Source organism: Rhinopithecus roxellana, chromosome 16 (genome assembly GCF_007565055.1).
Source record: "Rhinopithecus roxellana isolate Shanxi Qingling chromosome 16, ASM756505v1, whole genome shotgun sequence".
Taxonomy (NCBI): Eukaryota; Metazoa; Chordata; class Mammalia; order Primates; family Cercopithecidae; genus Rhinopithecus; species Rhinopithecus roxellana.
In genome coordinates, this window is record NC_044564.1 from 42,028,240 (window position 1) to 42,055,989 (window position 27,750).

The window sequence follows — 27,750 nt, forward strand, 5'->3', positions numbered from 1 at the left end:
TCTTGAACTCCTGGCCTCAAGCAGTCCTACCTCAGCCTCCCGTGTCCTTGGGCTTACAGGCATGAACCAATGTGCCCAGCTCAGACCTCTTTTATAAGGGCACGAATTCCATTCGTGAGGACTCCACCTTCATGACCTAGTCACCACTCACAAGCCCCGCTTCTTAATACCTTCACGTTGGGGATTAGAGTTCAATGTATGAATTTTGGAGAGACACAGACTTTCAGACCATAGCAGATCCCTGCCCTGAGGGGTACATGTACCCCCCCCACATACAACACACACATGGCACACACCATACACACACACACATATACATACACACACACCACACATATATACCCCACACACATATACATAAACACACCACACACACATACATACACAGATACCACACACATAAACACACATCACACAACACACACACATACCGCACGTACAAACACACCACACACACATACACCACACACACACCACACACATACACCACACACATACACACACACATACACACCACACACACCACACATACACATAAACACACACCACAAATACACATATGCACACCACACACAGACGCACCACACACATGCACTGCACATGTACACACTGCACACACCACACACATTCACACATCACACACAGACACACCACACACATACACCACATACATACACACCACACACACATGCACACACCACACACACACCTGCACACACCACACACATACACCACATACACACATACACACCACACACACATACATACACAGATACCACACACATAAACACACATCACACAACACACACACATACCGCACGTACAAACACACCACACACACATACACCACACACGTACACACACACATACACACCACACACACCACACATACACATACACATACACACACACCACAAATACACATATGCACACCACACACAGACACACCACACACATGCACTACACATGTACACACCGCACACACCACACACATTCACACATCACACACAGACACACCACACACATACACCACATACACACATACACACCACACACCTGCACACACCACACACACCTCCACACACATACATACCTCCACACACATGCACACACACCACACACATATATACACACACCACACACACACATACACACCACACAACACACATACACAGATACCACATACACAAACACACATCACACAACACACATACACACATACTGCACGTACACACCACACACACCACACATACACCACACACATACACACACACCACACATGCATACACCACACACACACCACACATACACACCACACATACACATATGCTCACCACACATACACACAACACAGACACACCACACACATACACACACACTGCACATACCACACATACACCACATCCACACACCACAAACACATTCACACATCACAGACACACCACACACATACACCACATACACACACACCACACACACACACCACACACACACACTACACACACACTACACACCTCCACACACACAACCTCCACACACATACACATATACACACACCACACATACACCACACACACACCACACACACACATACACACACCCCACACACACACCCCACACACACACGTACACACACCACACACACACCTCCACACACATACACATATACACACACATACACATATACACACACCGCGCACACACACACACACACACACTTGTGTGCCGTTCTGCAGTTAAGTAAAAATCTTGGGAAACTTTTTCAGACTTTGTCCTAAACTAATTTGATCAAGGAACTTTTTTTAAGGATATGCACCACGTTTTGTAGAGTAGTGTTGTGTTTAATATGCCACTCTGGAAATGCTTATAAAGGCATCGCTGGGCTGTGTGTACTTCAGGAAAGTCATCCATAGACACCATTTGTTTCAAAATTTGATAAGAGTTAGGCAGCAGAGGGACTCAGTTCTCCACCAAGATCTGGAGTGCAGATATCCTTGTTGCCACTTAAAGGCAGATCTGTATGCCTCACACGTCACATGAGTAGGGGTGACTTTGGTGAATCCTAAGGCCATACTGGAGCTTGTCACTTGGCTAGACATCTATCTCAGACCTGCTGACAGGACTATTTCTACGGGGCTCTGGATCAAGCAGTCCAGCCTCTTAATGGATCATGTTTCTCAAGTCAGCCTCTGTGGAGTTACATCTGCTTCCCCCGGGATGAGGTGGGAGACCAGCACATAGTGAGCATGGAGCTCAGTAGATTGAATGGAATGTTCCTGGGCTGTGGGAACTTCACGAGACCACATCTCATTTTTGCACAAATATCAGTCACTCACCACCTACCTGTGCTCGGCTGGTTGCTTGGTTGGGATGTTTTGACAGGAAGTAGGAGACTTGGTTAAATGTCTGTATAACTTTGAGCTGCTTAAAGAGAGAGACACTTTGTACTAACCCCAACAGGTTTCCTTACGCACCTGATTACGACAAAGAATCTTGGGTTCTTGCTTCGGAGAGTGGCTGAGCAGCTTTGCTGCACGTTGGCTTGTTCACCTGAGCTGGGAAAACCTGCGGTCCAGAGCCCCAGGGTGACTAATGAACATGTGTGTGACGAGAGAGAAAACGGTTTGGGGCAGTATTATTTTTTGGGAGCAGTTGCCTTTGAGGCTGTCTTCCTGGTTATTTTGAGGATGTGTGATTCACAGAAGAGAGAGGGACCTACACATTGGTCATCCTCAAGATTTTCAGGGCCATTCTAGAATAGTCTTCATCCTGGATCCCAGGAACAGACCTCTTTATCAGTGGTGGCATTCCTTTACATCCTCAGCTAAGTATAGTTATGATGATTGCTTTAGAGCACTCAAAAAAGAGTGACTACAGTGGCTGCGTTTGCCTTTATACTTTGAAAGAATGTCCACAACAATAAATATTTATGAAGCTTTATAATTAAAAAATACATTCTTTAGAGAATGCTAATGATGAAAAGACCACCCCCACCTCCCCTCCTCATTTTACCAATGAGGAAAATGAGGCCCTGCGGTCAGATGAATTCATTGAAAGCTCTCTAGTAGGGGATGACCTGAGATTATATCTTGAGTCCCCTTGAAGGAAGCCAATCTGACCCATGTGTGTCCCCCATAGGGCCATCACATTCTTAGGGTCACACTATACTCCGGTGCCATATTAATCCATTCTCATGCTGCTATAAGGACAAACCCAAGACTGGGTAATTGATAGAGGAGAGAGGTTTAATGGACTCACAGTTCCATATGGCTGGGGAGGCCTCACAATCATGGCGGAAGGTGAAGGAGGAGCAAAGGCACATCTTACATGGCAGCAGGAAAGACTGTGTGTGCAGGGGAACTGCCCTTTATAAAACCATCAGATCTTGTGAGACTTACTCACTATCAAGAGAACAGCAGGGAAAAACCCACCCCTATGATTCAATCACTTCCCATCAGTTCCCTCCCACGACATACGGGGATTAAGGGAACTACAATTCAAGATGTGATTAGGCTGAGCACACAGCCAAACCATATCAAGTGCTATCTTAGCAAAATCATCACCAAAAAAAGCATGAAAATTCCAAACACAGGCCACTAGATAGACCATAGGAAGAACAATTTTTACAGCACCAGAACTCATTCGATCTCAGATGGAAACGTGCATCAGGTGACGTAGATTTTTTGCTGCTCTGTACATTGGAGAATGACTGTGAACGTGCCATCAGTTTGATTTGGAAGTGACAAGTAGGTTTTAGCAAGTAGGTGAATTCGCATATATGGAATCATAAACAATGAGAATCGGCAAGGTTTCTTCATTCCTTTGAGGTGGCATGTAAGCCCCCAGGCACTTAGGAAGGTGGGAGGGAGATGGATGAAGATGAGGATTATGGTCTCTGCCCTTTATTAAGAGCCTCCTGTGCATCAGTAAGGCTGATCACTTGATGTTTTACTGGGGCTGACCACAAGCCCCAGGGAGCAGAAGTGTCTAGACACAGGCAGAGCTCCCTGTTCTTGCTTTGGTGTATCCCATTTTGTAAATCAAGAGTCAAGACCATGACCATGAAGAATTCAGGGTGGAGACAGAAAAGGGCAATTTATTTAGTCCCACCATCTGAGAACCAGAATGCCAAAGCTCCAGAATCCTGCAGCCCTGGGACAAATGCCCTAAGGATGCGGAAGCCCACGGAATCCCAGAATTCCAATTGTCCTTCGGCCCAGCTCCAGCTTCCAGGCTGTCTGGTACCATGAACTACTGCCAATTCCTCATGTTCTCTTTGTTTCTAAAGTTCTTGTCTGAGCTGGGAGGCGGTAGGGGTCTGAGTCACTGTGAGGCACACATAGGGAATGTCTAGAAGGAGGCCTGGGCCTAAGAGGGGTTCTCAAGAGGGAGATTATGCTCCGGCGTGTTGCCATCAAAGAACTTTGTTTCCTAACATTTATTCTTCAGCTCAGCCTCAGCTGTACCTGCCTAGCTGGCATTAAACTAATGAATCTAACATTCCCTTCCCTTTGCATTGGGGTTTGAGGATGAAACCTGTTTGACAGTGAATTGGGGGAAAATTTGTTTGGATTTGCCTTGATGAGGCCTTTTTCAAAGATTGGGGAGGCCACTGGTTTCTCTTAAAATTCAGCAGCAGGAGAATGTAGGGACTGTCCTTCCACACTTGTCTTAGATTTCCACCTCTCTGGAAACGTCTGGCCACTGGTTGATTGACACGACGTATACTTTGTAAAAACAAACAATGCGATATTGTACCTCAGGGGAACTAGCACGTGATAACATGGGTTGCTTAAGGAAGTTATAAAGAAGAAAAAAGAAACGGAAAATTCTGTTACTTCTATTAATTCTGTTAATGGGAATCAGAACAATTCTAAGATTTTCCATTGGGTGGCATTTTATTTAATGTTACTATGTACAGTCATGCATTGCTTAACAACAGGGATACCCTCTGAGAAATGTGAAGTTAGGCGATTTCATTACTGTGTGAACATCGTGGAGTGCACTTACACAAACCCATATGGTCTAGCCTACTACGTACCTGGGCTACCAGGTCTAGGTACCTGGGTTACCTTTTGCTCCTAAGGTACAAACCTGTACTGCATGTTGCTGTACTGAACACTGTAGGCAGTTGTAACACAATGGTATTTGTGTATCTAACTGTATCTTAACATAGAAAAGATACAGTAAAAATGCTGCATTATAATCTTACGTACTATCATACCATTATCATATACGCAGTCTGTTGTTGGCTGAAATATCATTATGCGGTGGATGACTATACACGCTTCCAGTCGGGGCAGGTCCACAATCTAAATTATTTGTGGGAATTGCCCTTTAAAATTTCTGAAGAGTGGAGAAATTTGTTTAAGTGGGATTCTCTTGCTTTTTGCACTAATTAAATACATTTTAAAAGGTTGCTTCTCCACACTCTGCACACCTCTTACCATCATTCTTATAAAGACCAGAAGTTTGAGCATAAAGACAATTTTTTTTCATAGTTGCATACTTCTACCTCGAATAAGCCTGGCAAAGAGTTTATGGGTGCTGCATACACGCATGCTTGATGAATGAATGAATTAGGAATTACGGCTATAGCAGCGTGCTACTTGGATGCATTTAATTAGAATTATCAGTCTATACAGATGCCCTAGACTTATGATGGGATCATGCCCTGATAAACCCATCACAAATGGAAAATATCAAAAGTCAAAAATGCGTCTAATTTACCTAAACTGCCAAACAGCATAGCTTAGCCTGGCCTGCTAAATGCACTCAGAATACATTAGCCTACAGTTGGGCAAAATCATCTAACACAAAACCTGTTTTATAATGAAGAATTGAATATCTCATGCAACTTATTGAACACTGACCTGAAAATGAAAACCAGAATGGTTGTATGGATACTCAAAGTATGGTTTCTACTGAATGGTTACTGCTTTCACACCATCGTAAGTCAGATAATTGTTCAGTCAAACCATCATAATTTGGGGACTGTTTGTAGAAGGTGTCAGCAAACATTTTCTGTAAATGGCTAGATAATAAGTGATTTAGCCTTGGTGGACCATACCGGCTTTGTCTCAACAGCTTGACGCTGCTGTTGCAGGTTTGAAAGCAGGCAGATAATATCACAATATCACGAGGCATAGCTGTCTTCCCATAGAACTTTATTAGCAAAAACAGGCAGTCTGCTGGATGTGGCCCATCAGCTGCAGTTTACCCTGATCTACATGAAAGCATACACTGGCATCATACAAATGTTAGAAACCAATATGGTAAAAAGAGATTTCAAGACTATGTGAGTGGTAGAGAGCATGCTCTGTGTTCACCAAATCCCATTCCACCTTCCATCTGAACACATGGGAAGAACACATTTCCCAGCCTCTCTTGCACTTAGCAGGGGCCTTGTGACTAACTGGCCAATGAGCTGTGTCCAGAGGTTAAGTCCACCATGTCCCATAAGACTTCCTGAACACTGCTCCATGTTCTCTTCCCTCCCCTGCAGACTGGGTGCAAATAATCTAGTGAAGGACTCCAGGGCCCTTCAAGTTGGTGTACTCACTTGCTGGAGCAAGCCTGGATCCCTGAATAACTCTGTGGAGGAGAGTCCTCCCCACCCCCTACCAAGACCTTATAATGGACTGTGAAGGGTTGTAAAATACACCTGTGCTGTTAAGGCACTGAAATTCCGGGGTCATCAGCCTGTCCTCTCTAATCATACCATGTCTGGGCTCAGATCTGGATAAAGGAAAGAAACTGAAAAATAAATAGAGTTCTCTCCAGGGCTAACAGCCTCATGTCTGGCGTACCTGTTGACTGGGGAAGAGAGGAACAAGGAGGTTTTGGTGCTCGCAGTCTTAGAAGGTTTATGCCTAAGTAGTACTGTAGTTTGGGTCTGAGAAACGGGACCTTGAAGAGAGAGTCATTGTGAGGTAGGGTGGCAGAAAGGAGCAGATAACGGATAAGTAGCTTTTATAAAAATTGTACATTGAGGCTGGGCATGGTGGCTCACACCTGTAATCCCAGCACTTTGAGAGGACGAGGTCAGCAGATCACTTGAGGTCAGGAGTTGGAGACCAGCCTGGCCAACATGGTGAAACCCAGTCTCTACTAAAAATACAAAGATTAGCCGGGCGTGGTGGTGTGTGCTTGTAATCCCAGCTACTTGGGAGGCTGAGTCAGGAGAATTGCTTGAACCTGGGAGGCAGAGGTTGCAGTGAGCCAAGATCACGCCATTGCACTCCAGCCTGGGCAACAGAGCAAGACTCTGTCTCAAAAAAAAAAAAAAAAGTACATATACTGCACCAAAACTTGTAGCGAGGATTTATACTTGGTGTGATAGTTCATCTCTGCACTGGTTAAAATGGATTTCTTTAAGCTAGCCTAGAACCTCCCATGCTAACATCATTTCTCTCTCTCTTTGGCTGTATGCAGTAAAATTTACTAAAGTTAAAATAATAAACCAGTACCACAAACTCAGTGGCTTAAGAGAATGAAGTTGATTTTGTAGTCACATCTGTGTCAATTCAATATAAGTTGGTGGGGGTGTGGTGCTTGGGCTCTGCTCCCCACAGTCATTCAAAATCCAGATCCCCATCACCTTGAGTGTCTCCCCCGACCTGTTCTCCCTCACTCTCCCTCAGCTAAGAAATGGGAAAAGAGATGGAGGGGGATTGCATGGGAGGTTTTGGAGGTCAGGCCTGGTCATGGCATGCATTGCTTCAGCCTGAATTCCCTCACTCAGAACTCAGTTACACGGGCCCACCTGACTGCCCGGAAGGCGGGGAGACACAGCATGACCCGCAAGCCCAGGAAGAAAGGAAAATAGGAAGTGCTGGACTCGTAGCCATCCTGGCTTCGTGGGAAAATACTTTGAGCTCCCAATAACCAAGTGTACAAGTAAGTTTCTGAAACCACCCTGTTCTTAAATTGAAGCCTTGCTGGTGTTTTGTTGAATTACTGCAAGCCTTTAGTAATGCTTCCTTGTCTGGAAGGGCTGTGAACATAATCCAACACCAGAAAGAGAATGAGATTTCTCACAGCTGGTTGTGCCGCTGCAGGAAGCCCACAGGTGGGGCAAAGCATTTGTTACTTTCTCTGTGGCGGGGCCTTTTGGTCTGAGAGCTCCCTGAGCCCTGCCGCTCTGGTCACTCACCTTTTCTGCCCTCTGCCTTTCCCTGCAGAGTCCCAGCCTTTTCCCCAGCAGGGCCCTGGTCACTGGAAAATTGGGAGCAAACCCTGCCATCCTCCCAGCAGCAGGCTCCGCAGATTCTGAAGATAGGCACAGACAAAGGAGATCTTCCTCTTGATAAATTGGACTGTCAGTGATAAAACAATTTTTATGTGCTAAAGAACTAAAAGAACTCTCTCAACTAGAGGAGGAAGGGAAGGAACAAGATAGTGAACAAGATGGTGACAGGGACAGAAAACTCTTATCTTCCCGCATAACATGACCATACTAATGGCCCCTGGGCACATGCAATTAACTGGCCCAAAACAAATATGTATTTTTTAAAGATGGGGTCTCGCTGTTGCCCAGGCTGGAGTGCAGTGGCGTAATCAGAGCTCACTCCAGCCTCCAACTCCTAGGCTCAGGTGATCCTTCTGCCTCAGCTGCTGAGTAGCTGGGACTACAGGCGCCTACCACCACGCCTGGCTACTTTTTTTTTTTTCTTTTTAGAGACAGGTCTCACTTTGCTGCCCAGGGTGGTTTTGGACTTCTGGTTTCAAGTGATCCTTCCGCCTTGACCTCCTAACATGTTGGGATTACAGGCATGAGCCACCTACCTTGCTGGGCCCCAAAGCCATTTTCTGAGAAGCAGCCTCACTGACCAAATACATGCATTCCTTGTTTGGAGGGTGTTGAGGGAGTTGGGCTACCAGATGCTGTTTGGAAAATTTCACTTGATTTTGTTCCACTGAGGGTTTAGGCGCTTTACAGAGCATCTTAGGGAAAGGCATGTTATGTGAAATGCAATGTAGCAAAGGCTGGTCTGGTCTCCCTCCCACACCCCCGCTCCATACACAGAACCACCTTTGGCAAGCACAGGCAGGAAGCCATGTTCTTGGCAGCAAGAAGGGAAGATGTAGCACCTTCTCCTCCCCCCCAATCAGACCACCTCTAGTGGGAAGTAGTAGTTAGGCCATCTCTTCACTCATCCCCAGTTGAAAAGTCTCCTTTCCTTTGAGCTCAGCATTTGTGTGGGCTCTGCTGTCATTCCTACTCAGAAGGACAGTTGTAATTCTGCAATCCTCAAGGTTAGGGCCTATTTCTATTCCCAGCAGCTAGCCCTGGATCTGGCGTGGAGCAGGGGCGTGACACTGTGCACTGAGTGGTGAACGAGTCTGCCTGCTGCTGCCCAGCAGAGTGTGGGATGTTTACGGCACCCCAACTGAACCCTAAGCTACCTCCCCCTGGACCTAAGGTGATCGGGGATTTTTGCCCCTACATAGAATTGAGGGGACTGTAAAGGAAGCTCTTGTGTGTCAGAGAGTCAGAGCTGCACAGAGTCCTGGGAAATGATGGGCTCATGATGGGGACTGAACTGCGTTCGCTGCTGGAGCTGTGAAGAAGACACTGGAAGGCTATTGCTGCTGCATGTCTCAGGGGGGCCTGAGGCCGCTATAGGTCAGCAGGGCTGGCAGTCAGGGAGAAAATGGGGATGCGAAGCAGGGAAGAGCAAGGGTAGGCTAGAACCTCCAAAGACAAAGCAGAACCCACAAAAGCCAAGTGGATTCTGGGGGTTGAACTGGAACCTGCACAGGTGTCACCATCCTGACGGTGCAGTAAGTTGTGGAAGAAGCTGGCACCCTTGGCCATGGATCTGCACGTGTGCCTGCCCCAGGATGTGGAGAAGCCCAAGGAGAAGATCCAGGCAGGAGTTAAATCTGCTGAGAACACCTGCGAGGTTGACCAGAAGATCAGTTGGGCTGTTTTTAAGCAGAAGCAGGCCTCTGAACTCCAGACCCGGACAGCGGCTGCATCCTTCTGCCTTGCAAGTCTCTTTCCGTTTCTTCTGTGGCCAGCCGTAACCCAGAACCAAACATGGCAGGGCATTCTGGGAAACGTCAGTAGGTTCAGCTAAGCTGGCACGGTGCAAGGCCATGCATACCATCTCTCAACTGCATTATTCACACTCACGTAGCTACAGGTGTTGAAGTATTTATCACAGGAGCCTTGGGAAAGAGCCTTTTTAGTGAAACACTGAAGTTGCTGTTTTTTCAGAGACAGTCTTGCTCTCTTGCTCAGGCTGGATGGCAGTAGCACAATCATAACTTACTCTAGCCTCCAACACCTGGGTGCAAAGGATCCTCCTGCCACAGCCTCCAGAGTAGCTGGGACTACAGGCATGCATCACCATGCTCAACTAATTTATTTTGTATTATTTTATTTTTAGAGATGTGGGTCTTGTTTTGTTGCCTACGCTGGTCTCAAACTTCTGGCTTTAAGTGATCCTCCCACTTTGGCTTCCCAAATTGCTGGGATTAATTACGGTGCCCAGCCCCGACTGAGGTTTTGACTGTTAAGAGAAGATAAAGTAACTAACTTGGCCCCTCATGCCAACACTTTGTGGCCAGTAAATTCTGCTATTTATTTTTGTTGTTGGAGAAAAGAGGAAGCGAAAGAGAAGGATGAAGATTGTAGTAGAAATAAAGATTTCTGTTGAATCTTGAATTGGGTTTAAAAAGCTTGCTTCTGTTCTGAGTGCATGGGAGATTGGAGAAGTCTAGGTGCTTTTAGCTCCGTGTTTAATATTGAAATGTGTGCGGAGTGGGTGGAGTGAGCTTGCAGGGACAGGAGGGAGGGGAGCAAGTCCCTGCTGAGCTTAGAGTTTCCAGAGAAGATGAAAATTGATCAAAAGAAGCTGGAAAACCAATTTTTTAAAATGAAGTCTTAGTAATTAAATATTCTACATATGATTTTAAAAGTATATTTATAAATATTCTAGGTGTCCTTTAAAAAGATACTCTACAGTTATTTTGAATGTATCAAAATGTATCCATAAGTTCAAATTTGCTGATCATAATGTTTGTCTATATTTTTCCTGAGATTTTTGTCTGTTTACACTCTCAGTGAGAGAGGTATGTTCAAATCTCTATACAATGATTTGTCCATTTCTCCGTTTCTACCTATGAAATTTTGCTCCATAGATTTTGATCCTATGTTAATAGCTACATAAAACTTTAGAGCTGCTATGTTTTTCCAAATCTTTTTGTTATTCGAAATACCGCTCTCTTCTAGCTCTAGCTCTGCTTTTCACCTTGAAGTCTGCTTTTATCTTAGTAGAGAGACTCCAGTTTCCTCTGGGTTAGTGTTTGCACAGCAGATCTTCTGTCATCTTTTTATTTGTCATCTGTCTTTGCGGTTGTCCCATCTTCTTATGCTTGATTATTTTGGGTGGAGCCCTGGATACATATTTGAAAAAATAATTTGAGGATGAGGAAGATCTCTCAAACCCCAAAAGGGAGTTTCCTTGTCTTCTGCCAGTTGTCTGGAGATACTTGATATCTGAGATTGTCATGATTCCAACTGAGTTGCAAACCCCTCAGGGCTGCCCTGTGGAATCCTAGCGCAGAGCCAGAGGGTGTATGAGGGCCTTTTGCTCTTGCAGAGCCTTAGACCTCAATCCTTGTCACTCTAGCCCTGTGATGTTGGAAAAAGAGCTGCTTAACCATCAACTGTCCCTTCCAGAGTTGATAGAAGCCCCAGGAGTAAAACATCCCCATTGTAGGGCTCATCTGCTTGGGCACTATCTTCCCCTATGTAGTGGCTTAGCAGTTATTAACTGTTGCATCATTGCATTAGCTTTCTTTCTTTTTTTGAGACATAGTCTCACTCTGTTGCCCAGGTTGGAGTGCAATTGTGTGATCTCAGCTCACTGCAACCTCCACCTCCCAGGTTCAAGTGATGCTCCTGCCTCAGCCTCCTGAGTAGCTGGGATTATAGGCATGTACCACACGCCCAGCTGATTTTTTGTATTTTTGGTAGAGATGGGGTTTCACAATGTTGGTCAGTCTGGTCTCGAACTCCTGGCCTCAAGTGATCCATCTGCCTCGGCTTCCCAGACTTCTGGGATTATAGGCATGAGCTACTGCGTTGGGCCTGTGTTAGCTTTCTAATACTTTCAAGCATATTTGCAAAATATTTTGTCTGCCATTTCTAGCTGCCCTTAGTGGGACAGTTGATTCAAATTTCCTAGTCATCCTCCTTTACCAGAATCAGAAGTTCCTTGTTTATTTTCTATAGGAAAAACTTCTTTCTCTGCCATGGTTAACTGACATTTTCTTTATGATGTAATATTTTGCTTCAAAAGCTGATGGTTATGGAATATTGAAATTTTACTTCATAATTTTTGTTTAATAGAACACATAGTGTAATTCTGGACATGGAAAACACAGTATAATTCTGTAGTTGTTAAAGAGGGGTGATTTTACAAAAGTTGGAAATATGCTACAAAAAGTTCTCATATTTAATAATATATTTTATCTTAATCTCACTTGTGTTTACAAAGCTTACAGATATTGCACATCACAGTAGACACTTGAAATAGCAAGTTTTTATTATCTATGATACGTGTATTAGTCCGTTCTCACATTGCTATAAAGACATACTGGAGACTGGGTAATTTATAAAGGAAAGAGGTTTAATTAACTCACAGGTCCACGTGGCTGAGGAGGCCTCAGGAAACTTAACAACCATGGCAGAGGGGAAGCAGGCACCCTCTTTACAGGCAGCAGGAGAGAGCGTGAGCTTGTGAAGAGGGAACTGTCAAACACTTAGGAAACCATCACATCTCATGAGAACTCACTCGCTATCACGAGAACAGCATGGGAGAGACCGCCTCCATTATCCAATCACCTCCCACCAGGTCCCTCCCTCGACACGGGGGGGATTATGGGAATTACAATTCAGGATGACATTTGGGTGGGGACACAGAGCCAAACCATATCAATACGTTAATAATTACTAATTTTAACAAAAAGGTTAGACAGGAGCAATTCGCTCAAGAGATCTATTGTATATCATGGTGACTAAGTTAATAATAATATATAGTATATTTGAAAACTGCAGGCTGGGCACAGTGGCTCATGCCTGTAATCCCAGCACTTTGGGCAGCCGTGGTGGGCAGATCACTTGAGGTCAGGAGTTCAGGACCAGCCTGGCCAACATAGTGAAACCCCATCTCTACTAAAAATACAAAAAGTAGTCGGGCATGGTGGTGGGCACCTGTAATCCCACTACTCAGGAGGACGAGGCAGGAGAATTGCTTGAACCCAGTGGGGCGGAGGTTGCATTGAGCTGAGATCATGCCCCTGCACTCCAGGCTGGGGACAGAACAAGACGGTGTCTCAAAAAAAGAAAAAAGAAAAAAAGACAAGTGCTAAGGGAGTAGATTTTAAGTGTTCTTACCACAAAACAATAAGCATGTGAGGTAATACAAATGTTAAACAGCTTGTTTTAGCCACTTCACAATGTATACATGTATCAGAACACCAGCTTGTAAGTCATACATATATACAATTTTGTCCATTAAAATATAAGTAAATAGAAATTAAAAATATAAAATTTAACCACAATGCTTAATGATCTGACAGAGGAACAAGGACTCTAGCTTAATTGGGAAAGTCGATCTTGAACAGAGAGCTTGGAGCCCTGCTGTCCTGGGGCATTCATAGGGCAGGAAGCCCCCCGTGGGGAGGATCTGGTGGAGATGGGGCAGCCTGCTGGGCTCTGGGTCCCATCCAGAGGGCCTCACCGCACTCAACAGGGACTGTCACCGGCAGCCGCGGATCCCTGCGTGAAACCAGCAGGGCGCCACTTCATCAGCAGCTCCTGTTACTGTTAGCCTGGGAATTTCTGAATGAAACACACGTGGAGGACATCTGCTTTCCAGGATCCCCTGTCAGAGCAGTGAATATGGTGATTTTGTTTGAGAAAGGAAAAAGAGAAAGCCAGATATGAGCTCAATTTTGAGAGCCTGGTCATGTTTCTGTATCACTGAGTTTGCTCCTATAATATTTACTCCTTTGAGAGTGATTTTTTTTTTTTTCAATTAAATGAATGTGTTAGGCAATTTCAAGTCATGATGTTTCTCTAGCCTAGGACTCTCCATGAACCACAGACAGACCCATTTTATCCATCTGCCTTTTAGACATCTCCACTTAGATGCTGGCCACCTCAGACTCAGCATGTGCCCCACCCAAGTCACATCTCCCCTAACCCTCATCGTCTTCCGACTCTTTGTCCTCTCTTTCCCTGAGATGAAGCCAGCCTTAAATGCTTTCCCCACAGTGCATGAGAGTCCCTTGTGCTCAGAGTGCAGGTGCCGTAGAGGCTGTTTGAACAGGCCCATCCAAGTACCCACATACCTGTGGATGAGCTGCTTGCCAAACCAGAGTTATGCACAAAACTCCACTCTTTTGGGTCATTATCATTGCTTTTTTGCAACAGTATCTCACTCTTTCACTCAGGCTGAAGTGCAGTGGCACGATCTTGGCTCATTGCAGCCTTGACCTCCCAGGCTTAAGCAATCCTCCCACCTCAGCCTCCTGAGTAGCTGGAACAACAGGCACAACTACCATGCCCAGATAATTTTTGTATTTTTTGTAGAGATGGGGTCTCACTATGTTGCCCAGCTGGACTTGAATTCCTAGGCTCAAGCGATCCACCCACCTTGGCCTCCCAAAGTAGTGGGATTACAGGTGTGAGCCACGGCACCCAGCCAACTCCACTCTTGTAATAGACAGACATTGTTAAGGGTCTACAAAAAATCATTCATTTCATATTCCATATTCCAAGTAAAAATTGTATTTAAATAAAGGTTACAGGGTACTCCCTTCCTCATTCCTCCCTGCCCTTCCTCATACTTATCCCTGGAACATTCTCCGGGGCCTCAGCTGCCACTCTCTCCACCAGCCATCCTCGTAATGACTTGCGACAAAAGAACAGACCCTTGCTGGGCCATTCTCATTCAGAGGGACAAAAATGACTTCTCTGACCAAGAACTTTTCCAGATAAATGGAGACTAACGGAACACAACCACTAAATGCAACCTGTGATCCTACACTGGGCTCCAGACCAGATAAAGGACATTCCTGGAGCAACCGGCAAACTTTGGACAAGGCCTGAAGATTAATAATCTTAAATAATAATAATAATGGTGTGTCGGCCGGGCACGGTGGCTCAAGCCTGTAATCCCAGCACTTTGGGAGGCCGAGACGGGCGGATCGCGAGGTCAGGAGATCGAGACCATCCTGGCTAACACCGTGAAACCCCGTCTCTACTAAAAATACAAAAAGAAACTAGCCAGGCGAGGTGGCGGGCGCCTGTAGTCCCAGCTACTCGGGAGGCTGAGGCAGGAGAATGGCGTAAACCCGGGAGGCGGAGCTTGCAGTGAGCTGAGATCCGGCCACTGCACTCCAGCCTGGGCGATAGAGTGAGACTCTGTCTCAAAAAAAAAAAAAAAAAAAATAATAATAATAATAATAATAATGGTGTGTCCATGCTCATTTCCTGATGCTGATCATTATACTGTGATTATGCAAGACGATGTCCTTGTTTTTAGGAAATCACACTAAGTCTCTAGAGATAAGGTGGCATTGTGCCTGCAACTTACTCTCAAATGTTTCAGGAAAAAAGTAAATGTGTGTGTTGGCCCACATGGGTGTGAAGTGTGTGTGTGTTTGCACACACATGGAGGGAGAAAGGATGAATGATAAAGCAAAGTAGTTAGTTGTTCACATTTGGCCAATCTTGAACGGCATAGAACTCTGTACCATTTTCCCCACATTTTTGCAAGTCTTATATTATTTCAAAATAAGAGTTAAAAAAACCGGCTAGGCGCCGTGGCTCATGCCTGTAATTCCAGCACTTTGGGAAGCTGAGGTGGGTGGATCACCTAAGGTCAGGAGTTCAAGACCAGCCTGTCCAACATGGTGAAACCCTGTCTCTACTGAAAATACAAAAACAGAGTGAGCCTCTATCTTTAAAAAAATAAAAATAAATAAAAAATAAATCTCCACACTTGGAGTACTTCTGGGCCTCTTGGGTGCAGTCTGCTCCAAATTCAAGTTCTAATGTTGGGTTTCCAAAGAGGCTGAGCTCTCTGCTTCTTTCAAGCCAGATTCTCCAAATTCCCCTCACCTGGCTAAACAGACAATATGTCTTCCTCTCCTGGTGAGGTCTCCTGGTGACCTGGCAGGTCATATCTATATCTACTCCCTATTTTTCATGTAGAAGCTTGCTTTCCTCTTTGATATCTCACTGGGTTCCACTTTTTCTCTCTACTACAAGAGCCAAAGGCTGGGTTTATCCATTGCAACGTGTATCAGTCAGGATCTGTGCAGTAGGTCATGCCGCACTAACAAACTGCCCCTGAAGTTCAGCTTACTTAACTTTGTTGATAACTTGTGAGTTGATTTCTCACTCATGCAACATATCCAGCATGGCAAGTGAGGGCATATCTGTGTTCACTGTAGTTATTTAGGAGCCCTGGGTGATGGAGGCTCCATGTTGTCTCATGCTTCTAAAATCACCACAGCAGATGAAAATGAGTGTGGTGCATTACTCACTGACTTTGAAAAGTTTTTCCTTTCCTTTTTCCTGCCCTTTCCTGTCCTCTCCTTCTCCTTCCTTCCTCTCTCTTTCTTTCTTTCTTTCTCTGTCTTATACAGGGTCTCGTTCTGTTGCCTATGCTGGAGTGCAGTACCTCCATCTTACTGCAACCTCTGCCCCCCGGGTTCAAGTGGTTCTCCTGCCTCAGCCTCCCGAGTAACTGGGATCACAGGCATGCACCACCAAACCCGGCTAATTTTTGTATTTTTAGTGGAGACAGGGTTTCACCATGTTGGACAGGCTGGTCTTGAACTCCTGGCTGCAGGTGATCCGTCTCCCTCCGCCTCCCAAAGTGCTGGGATTACAGGTGTGAGCCACTGCGCTCGGTCATAGCGTTTATTTTCAAAAGAGACAAGAGTGATTTCCACTCACATTTCATTCACCCTAAAGTTCAGTCCTACATTGTGTTTGTGAGAAGGAGAGATAGAAATGCATTTGTCACAGCCCTGATGATTGCTGCAGTACTAATGCTCAGCAGTTAACCTGATTTTGATAGTGAAACTTAGCAGTGCAGCAAAAGAGGCCTGCCTATAAGAAGCAAGGACGTTGAGGGCCACCAGAGCCCAAGTTAGAATTACAGATTGGCCAAGCATTGTCTGAGCGTCTCCTCCTCTGAGAGGCTGCCCTGACCTGCTCTGTGCTCCCACCATGACCTGCACGGACTTCTGTCTTCCCACCCTAGCATGCTTTCACTCTTTATTTTCTCGTGGTTTTCTGCCTTGTTAGGTAGATGAATTTTACATGCACCACAGATGTTTACTGCATGCACCTATCAATAGAAGGCACCTATTATTTGCAATAGAAGGCACTGCACTAGGTTCTGGGATATAAGAACAAATAAGACATTGGTTCTGCCCTCGTGGCATTTCCTGGCCTGCCATGAAGACAGAGAGGAAAACAGACATTTTACATTGAGAGGGTAGAGCTCAGCACAGCTGACCTATTTGGGAAGCAAGAGGGGTGGCGAGAGGAGGGAGGACGTGGGAGGCAGCTGTTCTGCACCGCACTGGACACTCACCGTCCAGGTTCTCCATCCGTCGTTCTCGCCAGTCAGGAAGAGGGCCCATGATGTGCAGCGTGCCAGTGGTGAGATTAGAAGTCAGGGTTTAGAGGCTACCGATGCATCCTGTTTTTGCAAACAAGAAATTCTACTTACATTTAAGTAACACTTCATAATTCAGGTGCCCCTGGAAATCATGGCTCGTTTTACAAATTAGGACAGTAAGGCTGGTAACTTGTTGGGGTCCTTAAAAGTCCCAACTACACCATGTAGAACTCAGGGTCCTGATTCCCAGTCCAGCACACTTTCCAGTAATCCATCCTGCCTGGACCTTGTTTGAGACCCTACCTGCCTGAAGGTCCTACAGTCTTCAGAAGAGTTTACATTCACTTTCATGATAGGTGTGGGGAAGAGTCACATCGATTTAATCACAGTCCTTGGTTAGGATGAGCCAAGTGGATGTGTAAGATCCTCCTTTTCTCTGGCTTGCTGTTGGATAATTATAAGGATGAACAACGCACAATAAAAGTGACTTTTCAGGGGGTACCATCTATACTTGACATCCCAGCTACTAAGCAGATGCTTGCTGACTCACAGCTGCCGCTGTAGCCAGCCCTGCATGGTGATGTCATTGCTGTGGGATACAGGAAGATGGGAGGGGGAAGAAGAGCCTGGGGTCCTGCTTCTCTTGCCAGGATTCATTTGTCTGCTACAACTTGCAGCCAAGGAAAGGATGCTGAGTCTCTGGGGCCAACACGTGGAAATGCTGTGGCTGCAGGCCAACCTTATCTTTTCCATTTTCTGAGGTTTGGAGAGAGTTCTGGCTCATGCTAGCCTCCCATTGATTAAATGAGATAATGTATGTAGAGGCCTTGGCACATAGTACATGGCCAATAAATGGTAATCTGTGGTAATAGTAATAATTACAGTAATAATGGCCTTAATTCCTATAGTAATAGAGAAATAATTTAATAATCATAGTAATAATAAATATGATAATATAATAATCAGTGGTGTGGGGAGAGTAGTGCATTGGGAGGGAGGCTCCCCGTGGGAAAGAGCTGTATCAGTGATGAAAGAAAATAAAAAGCAGACTGTGTGGGAATGCGTTGTACTCTCCCCACAGTTTTGCTGGCAAGCTAAAACTGCTCTAAAAAGTAAAGTCATTTATTATATATACATATATTTTATTTTATTTTATTTTTTGAGACGGAGTTTCACTCTGTCGCCCAGGCTGGAGTGCGGTAGAGTGATCTCCGCTCACTGCAAGCTCCGCCTCCCATGTTCATGCCCTTCTCCTGCCTCAGCCTCCTGAGTAGCTGGGACTACAGGCGCCCGCCGCCACGCCTGGCTAATTTTTTGTATTTTTAGTGGAGATACGGTTTCACCGTGTTAGCCAGGATGGTCTCGATCTCCTGACCTTGTGATCCGCCTATCTCAGCCTCCCAAAGTGTAATTTTTTTTTTTTTTTTTTTTTTTTTTTTTTTGAGGCAGAGTCTCGCTCTGTTGCCAGGCTGGAGTGCAGTGGTGCCATCTTGGCTCACTGCAACCTCCGCCTCCCAGGTTCAAGCGATTCTCCTGCCTCAGTCTCCTGAGTAGCTGGGATTACAGGTGCCCGCCACCACACCCGGCTAATTTTTGTATTGTTAGTAGAGATAGGGGTTCACCATGTTGGCCAGGCTGGTCTTGAACTTTTGACCTTGTGATCTGCCCACCTCAGCCTTCCAAAGTGCTGGGATTACAGGCGTGAGCCACCGCACCTGGCCAGTTTTTTGTTTTTGTTTTTGTTTTTGTTTTTTTAATGAAAGAGAGAACAAAATCCCAGACTGATGATTAGTTGGTATTACTGTGTTTCAGTTCTCTAAAGACAATGCACCTCCTTTTTGCATGTACCAGGTGGACCAGCTTCCACCATTTTTAAATGGCCTCATTGGCTGTGCAGATACTCAAATGAGTCACATGTTAATGAAGAAGTAAAGTTTGCTGGTAGGATGATAGCTCCAGTGTCTCTTTATTTACCACTGGGTGTTGAATGCTGGTGAAACTGACCCAGGACACGGCTGGGTGCAGAAGCTGTAGGTCTTGGGCTCTCTGTGGTCTCTCCACAGAGCTAAGCAGCCACATCATCTCCACTCAGCATGGCTGCAGTGGGTATGTTGGCTGCGAGCAGCCCCTGGGAGGGTGCCCACCACGCCTCATGCCTAGTGAGAGCTCTCCAGATCCACAGACCAGGGCAAATCTTGTCCAGACATTGCCAATGGATTGGCTTCCTTTCCTTTGCCTGATGCAAGGTTCTCTTTTCTTCGAGTAGGAAAATGCCCAGATAATCAGAGAAGTGGAAGTGGACAAGGTCTCCATGCTCTCCAGGGAGCAGGTGGAGGCCATCAAGCAGCTCTGGCAAGATCCAGGCATCCAGGAGTGTTATGACAGAAGGAGGGAGTACCAGCTGTCGGACTCTGCCAAATAGTGAGTACAGAGCCCAGCCTGGCTGCCCACGGTGCTTTCAGGCAAGCTCGGCCACACTTCAAAGAAGCTTCTCGCTGAACGCTGCTGAAATGCGGTGCACAGCGGCAGCACTACCTGCCTCTGCTTTTCCATATCTCTCCTGACCTCTTGGTGCCATCTCACCACCTCCTAAAGCCCTCAGTCAGTCTGTGGATCGCAGACCTCTCTTCCTGCTGACACCCACCTGCTCTCACTGTGTTCTGAGCCTGTCGTTTTCAGTGAGAGATTCAATCAAATCTGAGGTCCCTTAAGTGGGACTGATCTCTTTTGGAGTGCTGAAATTACCTGATTTAAACAAGAAATACCCTAGCTTTTGGCTTCTACTTCTCTCCTCTCTATATTCCTCTGCCTTTCTGGTTTCCCCGTCAGAAGACAGCCGGTCCAATTGCCCTAAAATCCTAAGTCAAGTTTAGAGCAGCGGGTCCATTGACCCATCAGCTGCTGATCTGGTGCTGCTCTCTAGTGGCACAGGTAGGCTGTGCTCCCAGCACACACAGGAAGCTCAATCGTTTGTTTATTGGCCGCCTGTGAAGGCCTACACACTGTATTTTGGACCCATACAGCTCAACTTTTAATTCATTAATCCTTGAAGGTAAGCAGATTTCTATTTAGATGTCCCGGCATGCAAGCTGTCCCATAGAGATGACAGATTTTCACTTTCTTAGGCATTTCCTGTTCACATCTGTAATCCCAGGGACTTGGAAGGCAGAGGTGGGAGAATCGCTTGAAACCAGGAATTCGAGACTAGCCTGAGCAGCAGAGCAGACCCCGTCTCTGCAAAAAATACAAAAATTAGCTGGGCATGGTGGCCTGTGCCTGTAATCCCAGCTACTCGGGAGGTTGAGGCGGGAGGATGTCTTGAGCCTAGGAGGTTAAGGTTACAGTGAGCCTTGATTGCACCACTGCAATATAGCCTGAGTGACAGAGTGAGACTCTGTCTCAAAAAAAAGAAAATTTAAATAAATAAATACATAAATAATATCCCAGGGCAGTGCCTCCTCAGTCTGGTCACTGGGCAATAGTTTGATATGGGTCCTTCTTAAAGTAGCAATAACTCCTGCTTCTGCAGCTCAGCTCTTTCTCACGTGTCCCATATCATCTTCCATCCTCTGAAGACTCAGAAATCTCTTCCCCAGATCTACCTCCTTCCCTTTGGGTACCACTGTCACCCTCGGAGCAGGCATTGAGCTGGACAAGTTATTGGGCAGGAGAGGAAGCCAGAAGTGTCACCTCCTGTGGTTTCAATGGCCTTTCTTTGGTGTTTATCCCGGGCTGAGAGTTTAATGTCATTAATCCAGGTTGGCACAGCTAATCTAAGTACAGGAATGTTTAGGTGCAGCAAAAAAGCATCAAGGCAGGAAAATAAACCCCAGTAAGGTGTTAGATCAGCATAGAGAGGTGGAAGAAGGAAAGAGTGCCGCGGAGGAGGGCTTGCCTTTGACACCTCAAGGAGCCAGGAATAGGCACGACATTCCTGAGCCATAGCTGAGGTGGCCTGAGTTAGCTGCCTCTGTGAAGTCCTGGGGGTTGGCTAGGGCTCTTGATGTAGATCCATTTGGAGAAGACCCACCAGACCTGCTACAGAATTCAATGTAACCCTGAAAACCACGGGGGCAAGGCCACTGACATGGAGGAGGGGCATGGCTAGGGTGGTGGTCAGAACTGTCACAGAGAAAACAGCCTCTCCTAAACCCAGTTGCCCAACCTTCCAAACCGGCAGGACTCAAGGCACTTGCTCATTTTCTCCATCTGAGCCAGCGGTTTTCAATCCCTTAGCTAGAGGTGTCTGCTTGCGATGCGCCAGGCACTGTGGTAAGGGCTGCAGGTATTAAACAATCAATGCTCTCTGCTCTCAGAGAATGTACAGTCTGGTGGAGCAAGTCAGGTATAAATCAAATAAATACACATCAAAGTACAGCAGAAACAGTGATAAGCCCTGGGACTGTATCTGGGCAGGGAGGTGGATTATGGAAGGCTGCCCCAGTGCTTGGCTTCTGGAGCTGAAGGCATGTGGTGAACAGGGTTTGCCTGTGACCTCTTGGTTAGCCTCCATGTGAACCTGTTCAGCCCCTGATCCTATGCTGGGACAGAGCAGGGCTGATCTCAGCTTGCAGGGGGCTCTGCATCTCCAACTCTTTTGTTAGCTAGGGCCTGAGTTACAGTTATTTTACCTAAAAATGTCTTTTAGAAAGGCCTTAAAGTTGTTGTTTTTTTAAAAAAGGATTATCTTATTTTACTACAGAAAGAAAAAAAAAATGTTTTAAGCTCAGGGCTTCAATATATGGCCAAAAATAAGTTAAGGCAAGTTTTGGGTTATTTTAGGAGATGTATAGTTTCCCAGTGTCTTCAACAGGAAAACTTTTTCTTGTTGCTGTTGTTTTGAATTTCTCCTCAGCCTGTTTTACATCTGTGTATTTTCTTAGAAACTCTATTTAGTTCATTGAGCAAAGCTTTGGAGAAGAGCATCTCCATTATATAATGTTCTTGGACAAGGGTGAGTGGGAGGGAGAAGGGCCTCTGGAGGGAGGATGACAGATGGGGCGTTGGAGAGAGCCATTTCCAACATCCTGGTCCTTCCAACCTCACTGTCTCCCTCGCTGGTCAAATAGAAGCGATGGAGCTTAGAACCCATGAGCAGGAGATGGAGTACTCTGCAGATGTCCCAGAAGGCTCATGAAAGTCCTTCTGACCCATATTGTCTTCCAAACAGTCGTAGGAAGGATGGAGAAGCCTGGCCTGGCGCTGGCTCTTAGGAAAGTCATTGATGGAATTCATGTGTCTGTGTGGGGCTCACTGTGAGTGGGGGGTGACTTCCTTTGAGTAGGATGGACATTTCTCCCTTCTCTAAAAGGAGACTCAGTTCCTCGTTCTCTGATATAGTTACCTGACTGACATCGACCGCATCGCCACACCATCATTTGTGCCGACACAACAAGATGTGCTTCGCGTCCGAGTGCCCACCACCGGCATCATCGAGTATCCGTTTGACTTGGAAAACATCATCTTTCGGTAAGTCTGTCTCCCTGATGTACCATGAAGAATCCACCCAGGCTTGGAAGTCCCCAGATGGATTCTTAAACATGTTATTGCTAAGCAGGGATTATATCTCTTAGGACAGAGTGACCCTCTCTGCTCAGGGTATTTAGAACTATGGTAGATCTCAACCCTAGAATGGAGAGGAAGTCACCTTCCTATTACCCTTGGAGAAGAAGGGTTTCCTTACTGGAACCTGGAATGATTCTTATGTGTAACACACACACACACACACACACACACACACACACACACACACACACACAAATGTATACTTCTGTATCCCACAAATTGAATATAGTGATTATCGATGTCTTTTCCTTAAGGATGAATAATATTTCCTTTCTCCTCTATTTTCTCCTCCAAGATTTATCCTTAGAAAATTAAAACTATGAAGAATAATATCTACAAACTAACAGCTGTGTAAAAATGTCTGCATTTCTACTTACAAATATAGAAAATACTTTTAGGATGACGTCAGTGAATCTTCACTGCATTTAGTTATGGTAAAAAGTGAATAATATAGGGCATATATGTAGCACTGCACATTTCAAAGCACTTTTATATCCACTATTTCCTTTGTTCTTCCTAAAAATTATCACACATGATTTTCTAGTTGAGACAACACACCAGTCCTCCCACATCCGGGTCCTGTCTGATCCCCAGTTATAGCTCAGTGCTTCTTTATCCAGAATTGCTGTGTTTGGGGAGCCCTCAGGTCCAGCCCCTCAAAAATGTCCCGCATCTATAATAGCATATCCCTGATTTTAATAGTAGCTCCCTGTGCCTGTGTGCCCATGAATTTCTCTAGGCCTTTTCACAATTAACTGCTTTTTGCCATGTCCAAAACCTCTTAGAGAGAGGCTCCCAAGGGTTTTGTTTATTTGTTTTGTTTTAGAAAAGACTTTTATTTCTTCTAAGTTTATCCTTCTTGGACTGTGAAGAATGGGTTTTGCATTACTTTCTAGAGTCTGCTGAATGGGTTTAACATCATCTACCAGTGAAATCTATTACTTTACAACTCAGAGCACCTCTCCCAGTGGGATATTTCTGGCTGAAAAATTCTGATCTTTGAAATTGAGGCCTTTATAGAATGGCTTCTTCAAGGTCAGCCTTTTGACAGTTGGAACGTCCTGTTTCCAGATGGTTCCCTGCTGTGATAGCCAGCCACGAACACGTCATTGTGGGAGTGGTCGCACCTCCAGGACATGGTTTAAGGACAGGATTGAATTTTTCATTTTCCTTCCTGCACTTTTCTGGACAACAGTTCTGGGTGGTTGGCCTGTGGGCCACCTAAGCACGTCGACCCAGTGTCTTCAGGGACTGGTGTGTGTGTGGTGGGGCGGTGAGGTAGGGGTGGGTGAGGGTGACTTGGCAGCTGTATCTGGTCCATTATGTATTTTCTTTGGCTCACTTGGTATTATTAAAAATCGTTTGAGCTAACACATTGGATACTTGTTTCTCCTGAAAAGGCAGAGGCTGTGGTCATGGTGAGCCTGCGTTTTGTTCTGCAGCGCTTGGCTGTAGGTACGCGGCAGGCTTCCCTGCAGACAGGGCCCGTAGCTGTTGTGCCGTGTATGTTTTAATACTTTGGGGAGCCCACTTGCCTCATTCCCATAAACTGCCTGATTCCTGGAGCATTTGAGCTCGTGATCCCTGGGCTGCGAGTTGCTGACATTTTTCCCAAAGACACAGATAGAGGCTTTGGATTTCTGTGCTGGACAGAGGACACTTGTAGGTTTTTATAGGGAACAAGAGGTGGCATCCAGGGAATGCAGAAAGGATTTACGGTTAAGTAGAGGAGCCATGAAAACAGAATAGGCTCAGGTCCTGATCCAGCCTGGGGGACCCGGAAGACAGCTGGCCACTCTGTCCCTCTTGTGTCTGGTATCCAGGGACTCTGCAGTGGTCGCCACAGAACCCAAGTGGATGTTTGCGTTTTCTGCCTGGACACTGGTTAGCTTCCTAACCAGCAGGCTCCCCAAGTCACCTCTGCATGTCTTCAGAAATGTCATTTACATTCTCTGCCTTCTTTGCCAGGAAACATCCAGTGGTCCCTCATTGCTTAAAGCAGCAGCATCAAACATTTTAAAACTTAGGACGTCTTTTCTTAGAAATTATTGAGGACCCCAAAGAGCGCTGGTTTCCATGCTATAATAATTCACGTCCTTTTCCCCCAAAGTGTCATGTATTCCAACCTTTGAAGGATCTGTGTTTCTACACGACAGGATGGTGGATGTTGGTGGCCAACGATCGGAAAGACGGAAATGGATTCACTGCTTTGAGAGTGTCACCTCCATTATTTTCTTGGTTGCTCTGAGCGAATATGACCAGGTCCTGGCTGAGTGTGACAATGAGGTACGCTAGGCGGGAAGTTTGGGTAGCTGTGGAAGCCAGAGCCCTATTCTGTGGTTTCTAAGAAGTCAGGAAATAGACCCTTGTCATTAGGTTAAACAGTCTTGTAGCGGACGGGCGCGGTGGCTCAAGCCTGTAATCCCAGCACTTTGGGAGGCCGAGACGGGCGGATCACGAGGTCAGGAGATCGAGACCATCCTGGCTAACATGGTGAAACCCCGTCTCTACTAAAAAATACAAAAAACTAGCCGGGTGAGGTGGCGGGCGCCTGTAGTCACAGCTACTTGGGAGGCTGAGGCAGGAGAATGGCATGAACCTGGGAGGCGGAGCTTGCAGTGAGCTGAGATCCGGCCACTGCACTCCAGCTCGGGCGACAGAGCGAGACTCCATCTCACAAAAAGAAAAAAAAAAAAAAAACATCTTGCTACTCAAAGTGTGACCTGTGGACCAGTGGCACAGGCATCACTGGGATGGCTTGTTAGAAATGCAAGCTTACTGAATCAACCCCAACCAACTACATCAGAATCTACATTTTAACAAGACCCCAGGTAATTCAAATATGTATGAAAGGCTGAGAATCATGGGCCTGGAACCCGAGTTCTAAACTTGAATGCACACTGGAGTTCGCCGAGGGACTTAACGAAAACCTGGTGCCTGAGTCCAACCCCAGAGATTCTGATTGAATTGGTGGTGAAGGGGGCCTGAGTGGGGGGAATTTTAAAAAGCACCCCAGGTGAATCCACTGTGCTGTGAAGGTTGGAACCTATTCAAAAGCCTAGGTTCTCATCCTTGGTGGCAGAGTGGAATCTCTTGGTGTTTTACAAATGCCATCTCTTGGACCGAACACTAAAAATTCCTATTTACTGAGTTTAGGTTGAGGCTTCTTTCGAGAGCCCACTAGGGATTCTACTGCACAGCCAACGGTGAGCAGCACTATCTCTAAAACACTTTACCTGGGCACAGGCTTCCTAACCTCCACAGGCCCATGGGGCTCCCAAATTCGATCCCTAGTGGAACTGGGGTGGGCAGTGGTGCTGGATGCTTGGAGCTGTTCTGGGGCTGCCTGGGATTGCATCTGCCTTCACGTCTCCTGGGAGGGACTCCCTCAGGGCAGCTGGGATGGATCCAGCCTGGTGAGGCACACATTGTCCCCTCAGAGCGGCCACAGCACTGGCTGTGTCCAGTTCCATCAGTGGGAGCTGCCCTGAGAGTGACGAGGACCCTCAGACCCTCACAGCCACTTCTCTGTCAGGTTGGGGACAGTTGCGGTGGAACACTCATGTCCTCCTTATCATCCCTTTCCCTGAACTTGCATTAAGACCTCTTGACCTTTTAGAAAAATGTCTTTTGTTTCCAAGGCATGAAAGTAAATCAATAAAGGACTCAGTCCAGGATTAGGCAATAACTGAACAAATTGTATCTTGTATTTCTTGAGAGCAGACTTTTCTCTGAGGAGCATAGCTTATATTACCTAATTAGTGAAGGATTAACCCATTTAATTGTGTCATTGTGCAAAGAACAGAAATCTTGGCTGCCGCCCAGCTCTCTCAATTGGAGATTTTTGTTTTTTGTTAAGACAAGACATTCAGTTATCAATATAAAAAGAAATGGCTCCAAATTTGTTTCAGGAATTATTTGTGACGTTCCTCAGGAAACTCAAAAGATTAGTAAGGTGCACAAGGGACCAGTATCTCAGCCCAAAGTGCTTAGAAATTAACACTTTCTCCTCTCTTAAAAATCACAAAATATTTGGAGAAAAATTAAGTGGTTGTCACTCCAGACTTTCCCCTCCTGGTTGTAGATCTGTATTATATCCACTCTGTATACTGTCTGGGAATTTTTCATATATTTTGTTTCCTTGGAGATCATTATCGATAAGATCATAATAAATTTTAAAGCTTTAATACATTCCAGATCGTAATTCCCCCAAAGTGTACTGAGTGGCAGAAGGAGCCTGGGTGTCTGCAAGTTGTGGGGAAAGAGTGATTTATGGCATGTCCCTCTTGAGTGTGTGTGCTGAGCTTGGATTTTTTTTCACTCTGATCCCTTCCTTCCCTACAGGGAAGTTCTTATTTCTTTCCTCTTAGAAATACTTAAGAACAGAATGCTATCTAGAACAATTATTGTCACAGACAAGATTTGTTTGTGCCCTATCTGCTCTCAGTAAATTAGGAGCATTTAGTATCTTCTTGCCAATGTCTGACATTTAGAAATTATCACTGTCTTTCTACGTAACCTTCCC

General features: G+C 45.7%; 1 protein-coding gene and 1 long non-coding RNA gene across 2 annotated transcripts in view; one reads left to right on the forward strand and one right to left on the reverse strand.

Annotated features, from left to right (window-relative positions):
* The window catches only part of LOC104663315, a 72,032-nt gene extending 65,437 nt beyond the window's left edge, over nucleotides 1-6,595 (reverse strand). Inside the window, exon 1 of the long non-coding RNA XR_748123.1 lies at nucleotides 6,563-6,595. This is a non-coding gene — a long non-coding RNA (uncharacterized LOC104663315). The remainder of the gene's footprint in view (nucleotides 1-6,562) is intronic.
* Nucleotides 1-27,750, forward strand: part of GNA14 (G protein subunit alpha 14) — a 223,004-nt gene that overhangs the window by 191,635 nt on the left and 3,619 nt on the right. The window contains exons 3-5 of the mRNA XM_010364457.2: nucleotides 19,927-20,081; nucleotides 23,001-23,129; nucleotides 25,382-25,511. Coding sequence (XP_010362759.1) covers nucleotides 19,927-20,081; nucleotides 23,001-23,129; nucleotides 25,382-25,511 — 414 coding nt within the window. The remainder of the gene's footprint in view (nucleotides 1-19,926; nucleotides 20,082-23,000; nucleotides 23,130-25,381; nucleotides 25,512-27,750) is intronic.